Source organism: Petromyzon marinus, chromosome 31, assembly GCF_048934315.1.
Source record: "Petromyzon marinus isolate PM22_M1 ecotype Great Lakes invasive population chromosome 31, UKy_Petmar_22M1.pri1.0, whole genome shotgun sequence".
In the NCBI taxonomy this organism is placed as follows: Eukaryota; Metazoa; Chordata; class Hyperoartia; order Petromyzontiformes; family Petromyzontidae; genus Petromyzon; species Petromyzon marinus.
The window spans coordinates 3,940,463-3,957,946 of NC_133697.1; the positions used below are offsets into that span (position 1 = coordinate 3,940,463).

The window sequence follows — 17,484 nt, forward strand, 5'->3', positions numbered from 1 at the left end:
ACGGTCCCCCTAACACCTACCACACTCCACCCCCTAACCCTACACACTCCACCCCCCCTAAACCTACCACACACTCCACCCCCTAACCCTACCACACACTCCACCCCTAACCCTACCACACACCTAACACACCACTCCCACCCCTAACCCCTACCACACTCCACCCCTAACCTACCACACACACCACCCCTAACCCTACCACACACTCCACCCCTAACCCTACCCACACACTCCACCCCTAACACTACCACACTCCACCCCTAACCTACCACACTCCACCCTTAACACTACCACACTCCACCCCTACCCCTACCACACATTCCACCTCCTCACCCCCTACCACACACTCCACCCTAGCACACCCCAGCACTCTACCCCTACCCCTACCACACACTCCACCCCTACCGCTACCACACACTCTACCCCTACCACACACTCCACCCCTACCCCTACCACACACTCCACCCCTACCCCTACCACACACTCCACCCCTACCACACACTCTACCCCTAACCCTACCACACTCCTACACCTACCCCTACCCCACAACTCCACCCCTACCCCTACCACACACTCCACCCCTACCCCTACCACACACTCCACCCCTACCCCTACCACACACTCCACCCCTACACCTACCACACACTCACCCCTACCTCTACCACACACTCCACCCCTACCACTACCACACACTCCACCCCTAACTCTACCACACACTCCACCCCTACCACACACTCTACCCCTACCCCTACCACACACTCCACCCCTACCACACACTCCACCCCTACCCCTACCACACACTCCACCCCTACCACACACTCCACCCTTAACACTACCACACTCCACCACTACCACACACTACACCCATAACACTACCACACTCCACCCTTAACACTACCACACTCCACCCCTAACACTACCACACACTCCACCCCTACCACACACTCCACCCCAAACACTACCACAATCCACCCAAACACTACCACACTCAGCCGCTCACACTACCATACTCCACCCCTAACACTACCACACTCCACCCCTAACACTACCACACACTCCACCCCAAACACTACCACACTCCACCGCTAACACTACCATACTCCACCCCTAACACTACCACACTCCACCCCTAACACTACCACACACTCCACCCCTAACACTACCACACTCCACCCCTTAACACTACCACACTCCACCCCTACCACACACTCTACCCCTACCACACACTCCACCCCTACCACACTCCACCCCTACCCCTACCACACACCCCACCCCTAACACTACCACACTCCACCCCTAACCCTACCACACTCCACCCCTACCCTAACACACACACTCCACCCTAACCTTACCACACACTCCACCCCTAACACTACCACACTCCACCCCTAACACTACCACACTCCACCCTTAACACTACCACACTCCACCCCTACCCCTACCACACATTCCACCCCTACCACACACTCCACCCCTAGCACTACCCCACACTCTACCCCTACCCCTACCACACACTCCACCCCTACCCCTACCACACATTCCACCCCTACCCCTACCACACACTCCACCCTTAACACTACCACACACTCCACCCCTACCACACACTCCACCCCAAACACTACCACACTCCACCCCTAACACTACCATACTCCACCCTTAACACTACCACACACTCTACCCCTACCACACACTCTACCCCTACCCCTACCACACACTCCACCCCTACCACACACCACCCCTACCCCTACCACACACTCCACCCCTAACACTACCACACTCCCCCCTAACCCTACCACACTCCACCCCTAACACTACCACACTCCACCCCTTAACACTACCACACTCCACCCTTAACACTACCACTCCACCCCTACCCCTACCACACATTCCACCCCTACCACACACTCCATCCCTAGCAATATCCCACACTCTACCCCTACCCCTACCACACACTCCACCCCTACCCCTACCACACACTCTACCCCTACCCCTACCACACACTCTACCCCTACCCCTACCACACACTCCACCCCTACCACACACTCCACCCCTACCACACACCTCCACCCTACCCCTACCACACACTCTACCCCTACCCCTACCACACACTCCACCCCTACCACACACTCCACCCCTACCACACACTCCACCCTTAACACTACCACACTCCAACACTACCACACACTACACCCATAACACTACCACACTCTACCCTTAACACTACCACACTCCACCCCTAACACTACCACACACTCCACCCCTACCACACACTCCACCCCAAACACTACCACACTCCACCCCAAACACTACCACACTCCACCCCTAACACTAGCACACTCCACCCCCTAACCTACCACACTCCACCCCTAACACTACCACACACTCCACCCCTACCCCTACCACACACTCCACCCTTAACACTACCACACACTCCACCCCTACCCCTACCACACACTCCACCCCTACCACACACTACACTCCTACCACACACTCCACCCCTACCCCTACCACACACTTCACCCCTAACACTACCACACTCCACCCCTAACCCTACCACACTCCACCCCTAACCCTACCACACACTCCACCCCTAACCATACCACACACTCCACCCCTAACCCTACCACACACTCCACCCCTAACACTACCACACTCCACCCCTAACACTACCACACTCCACCCTTAACCCTACCACACTCCACCCCTACCACACATTCCACCCCTACCACACACTCCACCCCTAGCACTACCCCACACTCTACCCCTACCCCTACCACACACTCCACCCCTACCCCTACCACACATTCCACCCCTACCCCTACCACACACTCCACCCTTAACACTACCACACACTCCACCCCTACCACACACTCCACCCCAAACACTACCACACTCCACCCCTAACACTACCACACTCCACCCTTAACACTACCACACACTCCACCCCTACCACACACTCTACCCCTACCCCTACCACACACTCCACCACTACCACACACTCCACCCCTACCACACACTCCACCCCTACCCCTACCACACACTCCACCCCTAACACTACCACACTCCACCCCTAACCCTACCCCACTCCACCCCTAACCCTACCACACACTCCACCCCTAACCCTATCACACACTCCACCCCTAACCCTACCACACACTCCACCCCTAACACTACCACACACTCCACCCTTAACACTACCACACACTCCACCCCTACCACACACTCCACCCCAAACACTACCACACTCCACCCCTAACACTACCATACTCCACCCTTAACACTACCACACACTCCACCCCTACCACACACTCTACCCCTACCCCTACCACACACTCCACCCCTACCACACACTCCACCCCTACCCCTACCACACACTCCACCCCTAACACTACACACTCCACCCCTAACCCTACCACACTCCACCCCTAACCCTACCACACACTCCACCCCTAACCCTAACACACACTCCACCCCTAACCCTACCACACACTCCACCCCTAACACTACCACACTCCACCCCTAACACTACCACACTCCACCCTTAACACTACCACACTCCACCCTACCCCTACCACACATTCCACCCCTACCACACACTCCACCCCTAGCAATATCCCACACTCTACCCCTACCCCTACCACACACTCCACCCCTACCCCTACCACACACTCTACCCCTACCCCTACCACACACTCTACCCCTACCCCTACCACACACTCCACCCCTACCACACACTCCACCCCTACCACACACTCCACCCCTACCCCTACCACACACTCTACCCCTACCCCTACACACACTCCACCCCTACCACACACTCCACCCCTACCACACACTCCACCCTTAACACTACCACACTCCAACACTACCACACACTACACCCATAACACTACCACACTCTACCCTTAACACTACCACACTCCACCCCTAACACTACCACACACTCCACCCCTACCACACACTCCACCCCAAACACTACCACACTCCACCCCAAACACTACCACACTCCACCCCTAACACTAGCACACTCCACCCCTAACACTACCACACTCCACCCCTAACACTACCACACACACTCCACCCCTACCCCTACCACACACTCCACCCTTAACACTACCACACACTCCACCCCTACCCCTACCACACACTCCACCCCTACCACACACTACACTCCTACCACACACTCCACCCCTACCCCTACCACACACTTCACCCCTAACACTACCACACTCCACCCCTAACCCTACCACACTCCACCCCTAACCCTACCACACACTCCACCCCTAACCATACCACACTCCACCCCTAACCCTACCACACACTCCACCCCTAACACTACCACACTCCACCCTAACACTACCACACTCCACCCTTAACCCTACCACACTCCACCCCACCACACATTTCCACCCCTACCACACACTCCACCCCTAGCACTACCCCACACTCTACCCCTACCCCTACCACACACTCCACCCCTACCCCTACCACACATTCCACCCCTACCCCTACCACACACTCCACCCTTAACACTACCACACACTCCACCCCTACCACACACTCCACCCCAAACACTACCACACTCCACCCCTAACACTACCACACTCCACCCTTAACACTACCACACACTCCACCCCTACCACACACTCTACCCCTACCCCTACCACACACTCCACCCCTACCACACACTCCACCCCTACCACACACTCCACCCCTACCACACACTCCACCCTACCCCTACCACACACTCCACCCCTAACACTACCACACTCCACCCCTAACCCTACCCCACTCCACCCCTAACCCTACCACACACTCCACCCCTAACCCTATCACACACTCCACCCCTAACCCTACCACACACTCCACCCCTTAACACTACCGCACTCCACCCCTAACACTACCACACTCCACCCTTAACACTACCACACTCCACCCCTACCCCTACCACACATTCCACCCCTACCACACACTCCACCCCAAACACTACCACACTCCACCCCTAACACTACCATACTCCACCCTTAACACTACCACACACTCCACCCCTACCACACACTCTACCCCTACCCCTACCACACACTCCACCCCTACCACACACTCCAGCCCTACCCCTACCACACACTCCACCCCTAACACTACCACACTCCACCCCTAACCCTACCACACTCCACCCCTAACCCTACCACACACTCCACCCCTAACCCTAACACACACTCCACCCCTAACCCTACCACACACTCCACCCCTAACACTACCACACTCCACCCCTAACACTACCACACTCCACCCTTAACACTACCACACTCCACCCCTACCCCTACCACACATTCCACCCCTACCACACACTCCACCCCTAGCAATATCCCACACTCTACCCCTACCCCTACCACACACTCCACCCCTACCCCTACCACACACTCTACCCCTACCCCTACCACACACTCTACCCCTACCCCTACCACACACTCCACCCCTACCACACACTCCACCCCTACCACACACTCCACCCCTACCTCTACCACACACTCTACCCCTACCCCTACACACACTCCACCCCTACCACACACTCCACCCCTACCACACACTCCACCCTTAACACTACCACACTCCAACACTACCACACACTACACCCATAACACTACCACACTCTACCCTTAACACTACCACACTCCACCCCTAACACTACCACACACTCCACCCCTACCACACACTCCACCCCAAACAGTACCACACTCCACCCCAAACACTACCACACTCCACCCCTAACACTAGCACACTCCACCCCTAACACTACCACACTCCACCCCTAACACTACCACACACTCCACCCCTACCCTACCACACACTCCACCCTTAACACTACCACACACTCCACCCCTACCCCTACCACACACTCCACCCCTACCACACACTACACTCCTACCACACACTCCACCCCTACCCCTACCACACACTTAACCCCTAACACTACCACACTCCACCCCTAACCCTACCACACTCCACCCCTAACCCTACCACACACTCCACCCCTAACCATACCACACACTCCACCCCTAACCCTACCACACACTCCACCCCTAACACTACCACACTCCACCCCTAACACTACCACACTCCACCCTTAACCCTACCACACTCCACCCCTACCACACATTCCACCCCTACCACACACTCCACCCCTAGCACTACCCCACACTCTACCCCTACCCCTACCACACACTCCACCCCTACCCCTACCACACATTCCACCCCTACCCCTACCACACACTCCACCCTTAACACTACCACACACTCCACCCCTACCACACACTCCACCCCAAACACTACCACACTCCACCCCTAACACTACCACACTCCACCCTTAACACTACCACACACTCCACCCCTACCACACACTCTACCCCTACCCCTACCACACACTCCACCCCTACCACACACCTCCACCCCTACCACACACTCCACCCCTACCACACACTCCACCCCTACCCCTACCACACACTCCACCCCTAACACTACCACACTCCACCCCTAACCCTACCCCACTCCACCCCTAACCCTACCACACACTCCACCCCTAACCCTATCACACACTCCACCCCTAACCCTACCACACACTCCACCCCTAACACTACCGCACTCCACCCCTAACACTACCACACTCCACCCTTAACACTACCACACTCCACCCCTACCCCTACCACACATTCCACCCCTACCACACACTCCACCCCAAACACTACCACACTCCACCCCTAACACTACCATACTCCACCCTTAACACTACCACACACTCCACCCCTACCACACACTCTACCCCTACCCCTACCACACACTCCACCCCTACCACACACTCCACCCCTACCCCTACCACACACTCCACCCTAACACTACCACACTCCACCCCTAACCCTACCACACTCCACCCCGTAACCCTACCACACACTCCACCCCTAACCCTAACACACACTCCACCCCTAACCCTACCACACACTCCACCCCTAACACTACCACACTCCACCCCTAACACTACCACACTCCACCCTTAACACTACCACACTCCACCCCTACCCCTACCACACATTCCACCCCTACCACACACTCCACCCCTAGCAATATCCCACACTCTACCCCTACCCCTACCACACACTCTACCCCTACCCCTACCACACACTCCACCCCTACCACACACTCCACCCCTACCACACACTCCACCCCTACCCCTACCACACACTCTACCCCTACCCCTACCACACACTCCACCCCTACCACACACTCCACCCCTACCACACACTCCACCCTTAAACACTACCACACTCCAACACTACCACACACAAACCCATAACACTACCACACTCTACCCTTAACACTACCACACTCCACCCTAACACTACCACACACTCCACCCCTACCACACACTCCCACCCCAAACAGTACCACACTCCACCCCAAACACTACCACACTCCACCCCTAACACTAGCACACTCCACCCCTAACACTACCACACTCCACCCCTAACACTACCACACACTCCACCCCTACCCCTACCACACACTCCACCCTTAACACTACCACACACTCCACCCCTACCCCTACCACACACTCCACCCCTACCACACACTACACTCCTACCACACACTCCACCCCTACCCCTACCACACACTTCACCCCTAACACTACCACACTCCACCCCTAACCCTACCACACTCCACCCCTAACCCTACCACACACTCCACCCCTAACCATACCACACACTCCACCCCTAACCCTACCACACACTCCACCCCTAACACTACCACACTCCACCCCTAACACTACCACACTCCACCCTTAACCCTACCACACTCCACCCCTACCACACATTCCACCCCTACCACACACTCCACCCCTAGCACTACCCCACACTCTACCCCTACCCCTACCACACACTCCACCCCTACCCCTACCACACATTCCACCCTACCCCTACCACACACTCCACCCTTAACACTACCACACACTCCACCCCTACCACACACTCCACCCCAAACACTACCACACTCCACCCCTAACACTACCACACTCCACCCTTAACACTACCACACACTCCACCCCTACCACACACTCTACCCCTACCCCTACCACACACTCCACCCCTACCACACACTCCACCCCTACCACACACTCCACCCCTACCACACACTCCACCCCTACCCCTACCACACACTCCACCCCTAACACTACCACACTCCACCCCTAACCCTACCCCACTCCACCCCTAACCCTACCACACACTCCACCCCTAACCCTATCACACACTCCACCCCTAACCCTACCACACACTCCACCCCTAACACTACCACACTCCACCCCTAACACTACCACACTCCACCCTTAACACTACCACACTCCACCCCTACCCCTACCACACATTCCACCCCTACCACACACTCCACCCCTAGCACTACCCCACACTCTACCCCTACCCCTACCACACACTCCACCCCTACCACACACTCTACCCCTACCACACACTCCACCCCTACCCCTACCACACACTCCACCCCTACCCCTACCACACACTCCACCCCTAACACTACCACACTCCACTCCTAACCCTACCACACTCCACCCCTAACCCTACCACACACTCCACCCCTAACCATACCACACACTCCACCCCTAACCCTACCACACACTCCACCCCTAACACTACCACACTCCACCCTAACACTACCACACTCCACCCTTAACCCTACCACACTCCACCCCTACCACACATTCCACCCCTACCACACACTCCACCCCTACCCCTACACACACTTCACCCCTAACACTACCACACTCCACCCCTAACCCTACCACACTCCACCCCTAACCCTACCACACACTCCACCCCTAACCATACCACACACTCCACCCTAACCCTACCACACACTCCACCCCTAACACTACCACACTCCACCCCTAACACTACCACACTCCACCCTTAACCCTACCACACTCCACCCCTACCACACATTCCACCCCTACCACACACTCCACCCCTAGCACTACCCCACACTCTACCCCTACCCCTACCACACACTCCACCCCTACCCCTACCACACATTCCACCCCTACCCCTACCACACACTCCACCCTTAACACTACCACACACTCCACCCTTACCACACACTCCACCCCAAACACTACCACACTCCACCCCTAACACTACCACACTCCACCCTTAACACTACCACACACTCCACCCCTACCACACACTCTACCCCTACCCTACCACACACTCCACCCCTACCACACACTCCACCCCTACCACACACTCCACCCCTACCACACACTCCACCCCTACCCCTACCACACACTCCACCCCTAACACTACCACACTCCACCCCTAACCCTACCCCACTCCACCCCTAACCCTACCACACACTCCACCCCTAACCCTATCACACACTCCACCCCTAACCCTACCACACACTCCACCCCTAACACTACCACACTCCACCCCTAACACTACCACACTCCACCCTTAACACTACCACACTCCACCCCTACCCCTACCACACATTCCACCCCTACCACACACTCCACCCCTAGCACTACCCCACACTCTACCCCTACCCCTACCACACACTCCACCCCTACCCCTACCACACACTCTACCCCTACCACACACTCCACCCCTACCCCTACCACACACTCCACCCCTACCCCTACCACACACTCCACCCCTAACACTACCACACTCCACTCCTAACCCTACCACACTCCACCCCTAACCCTACCACACACTCCACCCCTAACCCTACCACACACTCCACCCCTAACCCTACCACACACTCCACCCCTAACACTACCACACTCCACCCCTAACACTACCACACTCCACCCTTAACACTACCACACTCAACCCCTACCCCTACCACACATTCCACCCCTACCACACCCTCCACCCCTAGCACTACCCCACACTCTACCCCTACCACACACTCCACCCCTACCCCTACCACACACTCTACCCCTACCCCTACCACACACTCCACCCCTACCCCTACCACACACTCCACCCCTACCCCTACCACACACTCCACCCCTACCACACACTCTACCCCTACCACACACTCTACCCCTACCACACACTCCACCCCTACCCCTACCACACACTCCACCCCTACCACACACTCCACCCCTACCCCAACCACACACTCCACCCCTACCCCTACCCACACACTCTACCCCTACCACTACCACACACTCCACCCCTAACCCTACCACACACTCCACCCCTACCCCTACCACACACTCTACCCCTACCCCTACCACACACTCCACCCCTCCCCCTACCACACACTCTACCCCTACCACACACTCCACCCCTACCACACACTCCACCCCTACCACAAACTCCACCGCTACCCCTAACACAAACTCCACCCCTACCGCTACCACACACTCTACCCCTACCACACACTCTACCCCGACCACACACTCCACCCCTACCCCGAGCCCACACTCTACCGCATCGCGCCCTGATGCCACTGACACGGGGGGGGGGGGTGTACAACAGCAAGAGTGGGAGTGGGGGGGGGTCGTACGTGGCTCATCAGCGGCGGCTCCTCGCCGCTCTCCCCCATCGCTCTCTGCCCCCTCTCGGCTCTTCCGCGGCGCGCGCGCTTGAGTTCTAACTGCGTGACGTCACCCCGCACGACTTCCGAAGCGGGTGACGTCACGCTGGATGAGCCACGCTCGATTTGTTTTTTTCTCTGCGTCTTTTTCTAATGTTTTTGTAAACTCGTTCATTCCATTCGCGAGTCTTTGCCCTCGCCGTCATCGTCGCCACGGGCCACGGTCAATCGACGAACGCCTCCCTGCAAGCCGGCGAGATCTCCCGTGGGGCCTGCGATGTTCGAGAATCGGATGCAGCTCCGTCTCGCGCGCTGGATTCCCATCGCTCCGTCTCCACGGTGGACGCTCCTGGCTGTCGTGCGCGCCCCTTCGCGATTCCAGACCGCTGTCGCTGTCCCCTCCACGACCGTGGCGCGTCCTGCCCGAGTTCCGCTCGCTTCTCTGAGCAGTCCCTGACGGTGTCTCTCCTCTCGCCTGTGCGCGTTCTCTCAGCTGTTTAAGAAACCGGTTCGGGATGTCGTCGCTGTCGACCCATCACGGTTTACCCACCCCGTGTTCTTGGAGGGGGAAATTGAGTTTTCAGGTCCGTACGGCGTACAGCCGTTTCAATACGGGCAACAAAAATAGTTTGTCTATTTTAGTTGTGTTTCTCCCTTGTGATGGGACTTTGTAGGATGAACGTCGAGTTTTATAAGGGGCACGGGGTGACCAATAGGGTCTGGTCTGTAATAAGGTAGGGCACTGATAAGGGGTTGACATGTATGACATTTTGCTATTAAAATGTTGGTGCTTAGAAACTAAAAATGCACTCCCAGAAGGCCGCTTGGCTGATAGGATGTGTAAAAAATATATATATTCAATACTTCCATTTATTATATTGTTTAAAATAATTGTGTTAAGAGCTGCGTGCGTGATGATGCAAGTCTACCTCATCGTGGCTGCGTTCCGCACCGTCAGCAGCACCAGCAGCGGCCATTCTCTATCCACTGCTCCACAAGACGCGTTGTTGCTCACCACTCGACGGAGGAGCCGGGGACTGAGTCGCGGGGTCTCGGCAGCAGGGGTCGCTGTGGAGCCGCGCAGAGGAGACCACCGGGAGTCTCCTTGAGCCTCGCCCAAGGAGGGGGGGGGGGGCGCAGCCAACGAGCGGGCAGCACCTGGGGATGGGGGGGGGGGTCACACATTTGTGACGATGTGTGACATGGTGGGGGGTCAAAAATCGTCAAAAATCGCGTGACGTCATTTATGGACGTCCCCTTCCACATCCCATCAGCACCACGAACTTTCCGCGAGTGCATAATGTCAGCAGCATTGGTTGAACACGAGCGCACTCTGGAGCCGTTTTCGACATTCGGCGTCTCATCAGCAGTGTCAGGCTTGCTTGAACTAATGCTGGTGTAAGGTTGGCCGAGCTACTGGCTGAGGTGAGGTAGGGAGCTCGGCTGAGGAGAGATGAGAGAGAGAGAGAGACAAGGTGGCCACGGAATGGTTCAAGAGGCTCCTGTTCCCAGTTGGGGTCTGAGTGTCTGTGGCCTTTCTGGTGGTCCTGAGACTGACTAGCAGGAGACACCTGGAATGCCCTCTGTAGCTATAGTGACCTCTGTAGCTATAGTGACCTCTCTGGCTGTAGGGCCCTCTGTAGCTATAGTGACCTCTAGCTATAGTGACCTCTGTAGCTATAGTGACCTCTCTGACTGTAGGGCCCTCTGTAGCTATAGTGACCTCTCTGGCTGTAGGGCCCTCTGTAGCTATAGTGACCTCTCTGGCTGTAGGGACCTCTCTGGCTGTAGGTACCTCTTTGGATGTAGAGACCTCTCTGGCTGTAGGGACCTCTGTAGCTATAGGGCCCTCTCTGACTGTAGGGCCCTCTGTAGCTATAGTGACCTCTGTAGCTATAGTGACTTCTCTGGCTGTAGGGCCCTCTGTAGCTGTAGTGACCTCTCTGGCTGTAGGGCCCTCTGTAGCTATAGTGACCTCTCTGGCTGTAGGGCCCTCTCTGACTGTAGGGCCCTCTGTAGCTCTAGTGACCTCTCTGACTGTAGGGCCCTCTGTAGCTATAGTGACCTCTCTGACTGTAGGGCCCTCTGTAGCTATAGTGACCTCTCTGACTGTAGGGCCTTCTGTAGCTATAGTGACCTCTCTGACTGTAGGGCCCTCTGTAGCTATAGTGACCTCTCTGGCTGTAGGGTCCTCTCTGACTGTAGGGCCCTCTCTGGCTGTAGGGCCCTCTGTAGCTATAGTGACCTCTCTGACTGTAGGGCCCTCTGTAGCTATAGGGCCCTCTCTGACTGTAGGGCCCTCTGTAGCTATAGTGACCTCTCTGGCTGTAAGGCCGTCTGTAGCTATAGTGACCTCTCTGGCTGTAGGGCCCTCTGTAGCTATAGTGACCTCTCTGGCTGTAGGGCCCTCTGTAGCTATAGTGATCTCTCTGGCTGTAGGGCCATCTGTAGCTATAGTGACCTCTCTGGCTGTAGGGCCCTCTGTAGCTATAGTGACCTCTCTGGCTGTAGGGCCCTCTGTAGCTATAGTGACCTCTCTGGCTGTAGGGCCCTCTGTAGCTATAGTGACCTCTCTGGCTGTAGGGCCCTCTCTCACTGTAGGGCCGTCTCTGGCTGTAGGGCCCTCTGTAGCTATAGTGACCTCTCTGGCTGTAGGGCCCTCTGTAGCTATAGTGACCTCTCTGGCTGTAGGGCCCTCTCTGACTGTAGGGCCCTCTCTGGCTGTAGGGCCCTCTGTAGCTATAGTGACCTCTCTGGCTGTAGGGCCATCTGTAGCTATAGTGACCTCTCTGGCTGTAGGGCCCTCTGTAGCTATAGTGACCTCTCTGGCTGTAGGGCCCTCTGTAGCTATAGTGACCTCTCTGGCTGTAGGGCCCTCTCTGGCTGTAGGGCCCTCTCTGGCTGTAGGGCCCTCTCTGACTGTAGGGCCCTCTGTAGCTATAGTGACCTCTCTGGCTGTAGGGCCCTCTGTAGCTATAGTAACCTCTCTGGCTGTAGGGCCCTCTGTAGCTATAGTGACCTCTCTGGCTGTAGGGCCCTCTCTGACTGTAGGGCCCTCTCTGGCTGTAGGGCCCTCTGTAGCTATAGTGATCTCTCTGGCTATAGGACCCTCTCTGACTGTAGGGCCCTCTCTGGCTGTAGGGCCCTCTGTAGCTATAGTGACCTCTCTGGCTGTAGGGCCCTCTCTGACTGTAGGGCCCTCTGTAGCTATAGTGACCTCTCTGACTGTAGGGCCCTCTGTAGCTATAGTGACCTCTCTGACTGTAAGGCCCTCTGTAGCTATAGTGACCTCTCTGACTGTAGGGCCCTCTCTGATTGTAGGGCCCTCTCTGGCTGTAGGGCCCTCTCTGACTGTAGGACCCTCTATAGCTATAGTGACCTCTCTGGCTGTAGGGCCCTCTCTGACTGGAGGGCCCTCTCTGGCTGTAGGGCCCTCTCTGAATGTAGGGCCCTCTAGCTATAGGGCCCTCTCTGACTGTAGGGCCCTCTGTAGCTATAGTGACCTCTCTGACTGTAGGGCCCTCTATAGCTATAGTGACCTCTCTGGCTGTAGGGCCCTCTGTAGCTATAGGGCCCTCTCTGACTGTAGGGCCCTCTGAAGCTATAGTGACCTCTCTGGCTGTAGGGCCCTCTGTAGCTATAGTGACCTCTCTGGCTGTAGGGCCCTCTGTAGCTATAGTGACCTCTCTGACTGTAGGGCCCTCTGTAGCTATAGTGACCTCTCTGGCTGTAGGGCCCTCTGTAGCTATAGTGACCTCTCTGACTGTAGGGCCCTCTGTAGTTATAGTGACCTCTCTGGCTGTAGGGCCCTCTGTAGCTATAGTGACCTCTCTGACTGTAGGGCCCTCTGTAGCTATAGTGACCTCTCTGGCTGTAGGGCCCTCTCTGACTGTAGGGCCCTCTGTAGCTATAGTGTCCTCTCTGACTGTAGGGCCCTCTGTAGCTATAGGGCCCTCTCTGACTGTAGGGCCCTCTGTAGCTATAGTGACCTCTCTGGCTGTAGGGCCCTCTGTAGCTATAGTGACCTCTCTGGCTGTAGGGCCCTCTGTAGCTATAGTGACCTCTCTGACTGTAGGGCCCTCTGTAGTTATAGTGACCTCTCTGATTTCGATTTAAAGCTTTCGTGACTGCAATGATTCATCTTCTTTGGTTCTTTCGGTAAAGTCACGTAGAATGAGAATAAAATAATAAATTGATAAAATAAAATAACACAATAATATTCTCACGACGTTTCGGCCACAACACAAGCGGCCTTCATCAGGTGAAGGGGGCGAGACTGTCTGGTAGGACAGCGCTGGAGTGAGAGAGCCACGTTCAGATCACGGCTTTTAAGCCTCAAATTTCCGTACCACGGATAGCTACGGGCCCCGTTCAGACGGACGAGTTCGTCCATGGTCGGAACAGAGGAGGGGGAGAGAGACAGCTGCGAAGCCCTAGTATACTCCATGTTGTAAACCATACCATTAACCGTGGTGTGAGAGGTATTAAGAGGCAATGCTGGCGAAAGAGCTGCGGTCTGAAGGTCATCGTAAAATTACAATTAATTAAGAACAGAAATGATTTAACACATCTTTCCAGTGGTTACTAAGCCTGAATCCATCTTCTCGGTTGAAATTGTCTCTGTGCTTGTATATGTGAATGGCCTCATGAACGAATCTCTCATGGTAGCCAGTTGGTTTGCAAAGAACCTCCGTCTTGGAGAAGTCAATGTCATGTGAGCCCACTGAATTGTAACAGTGATCTGCCACGGCAGAGGAGTTCGTCTTACCGTGTTTCAAGTCTGCTTTATGTTCGCGGATGCGGTCCGAGATATGTCTTTTGGTTTCTCCAATGTAGCTACTACCACAGAGGCACTTTAGTTTGTAAACGCCCGGGTACTGTATGTCTGGAAGAGCATCTTTTACAGATGGAACTAAATCACGGATTTTGTGTACTGTGTTGAATCGGACCTGGATCTTGTGTTTATTCAGGATTTTGGAGATCTTTTTAGTGACCCCTGCAATGTAGGGTAAGGTGATGGTTTTGAGTGGCTCCACAAGAGGATCCTTCTTCATGACTGGAGTGATGGCTTTGCGGATTGTGTAGTCGGAGTAGCCATTAGCCCTGAGAGCCTGGTGTACGTGCTTGAGTTCACTGGTAATGTGTTCCTGGTCGGAAATGCATTGGGCTCTATGGTATAGAGTCTTGATGAGGCAGTTCTTCTGGGATGGATGGTGGTGGGAATCCGGTTTCAAGTAAGCATCTGTATGGGTAGCTTTCCTGTAGACAGAGTGGCTCATTGAACCATCATGTCTCCTTTTAATTAAGACATCCAGAAAGGGTAGTTTGCCATCTTTTTCGACCTCCATGGTAAATCTGATGGCTGGGTGTATGGAATTGATGTGGTCGCGGAATTGGTCTAGAGCAGGCTGGCCATGTGGCCAGATGACAAAGGTGTCATCAACGTACCTCTTCCATAAGGTCGGGCGTAGAGTGGCAGTCTGGATGGCGTCAGTTTCAAATTTTTCCATGAATACGTTGGCTACAACCGGAGATAGGGGGGAGCCCATTGGGGTGCCCTCAGTTTGTTTGTAGAAAGTTCCATTCCAGGTGAAGTATGTGTTGGTTAAGCAATGTCTCACCAGGGGGGGTACATCAGTATGCAGTCCTTGATGAACCAGGTCTTCAATGATAGCGATGGTGTCAGGTACCGGGACTTTGGTGAACAAGGACACCACATCAAAACTGACAAGCAGGTCGTTTGGGGACAGGGAAATGTCTTTGATTGTCGATACCAGGTGAGTAGAATTTAGTACCGCAGAGGTGGTTTTTCCAGTGAAAGGTCGCAGTATATCAGCCAGAAAACGTGCCAGTTTGTAGGTGGGGGAGCTGATAGTAGAGACGATGGGACGAAGGGGTGTATCTATTAATGCTGTTGATTCAACAGCATTAATTGATGAGAACAAACAGTTCTCGTTGAAACCCTCTGCTGCCAGACCACCAAGATTATATGGCCTTCCAAAGATACACAAAGAAGATACACCCCTTCGTCCCATCGTCTCTACTATCAGCTCCCCCACCTACAAACTGGCACGTTTTCTGGCTGATATACTGCGACCTTTCACTGGAAAAACCACCTCTGCGGTACTAAATTCTACTCACCTGGTATCGACAATCAAAGACATTTCCCTGTCCCCAAACGACCTGCTTGTCAGTTTTGATGTGGTGTCCTTGTTCACCAAAGTCCCGGTACCTGACACCATCGCTATCATTGAAGACCTGGTTCATCAAGGACTGCATACTGATGTACCCCCCCTGGTGAGACATTGCTTAACCAACACATACTTCACCTGGAATGGAACTTTCTACAAACAAACTGAGGGCACCCCAATGGGCTCCCCCCTATCTCCGGTTGTAGCCAACGTATTCATGGAAAAATTTGAAACTGACGCCATCCAGACTGCCACTCTACGCCCGACCTTATGGAAGAGGTACGTTGATGACACCTTTGTCATCTGGCCACATGGCCAGCCTGCTCTAGACCAATTCCGCGACCACATCAATTCCATACACCCAGCCATCAGATTTACCATGGAGGTCGAAAAAGATGGCAAACTACCCTTTCTGGATGTCTTAATTAAAAGGAGACATGATGGTTCAATGAGCCACTCTGTCTACAGGAAAGCTACCCATACAGATGCTTACTTGAAACCGGATTCCCACCACCATCCATCCCAGAAGAACTGCCTCATCAAGACTCTATACCATAGAGCCCAATGCATTTCCGACCAGGAACACATTACCAGTGAACTCAAGCACGTACACCAGGCTCTCAGGGCTAATGGCTACTCCGACTACACAATCCGCAAAGCCATCACTCCAGTCATGAAGAAGGAT

General features: G+C 55.1%; 1 protein-coding gene across 1 annotated transcript in view; it reads right to left on the bottom strand.

The window, feature by feature from the left end:
• The window catches only part of TEX30 (testis expressed 30), a 26,203-nt gene extending 15,010 nt beyond the window's left edge, over nt 1-11,193 (bottom strand). The window contains exon 1 of the mRNA XM_076071015.1: nt 10,579-11,193. Coding sequence (XP_075927130.1) covers nt 10,579-10,617 — 39 coding nt within the window. The 5' untranslated portion in view covers nt 10,618-11,193. The remainder of the gene's footprint in view (nt 1-10,578) is intronic.
• Nucleotides 11,194-17,484: the final 6,291 nt, after the last annotated feature.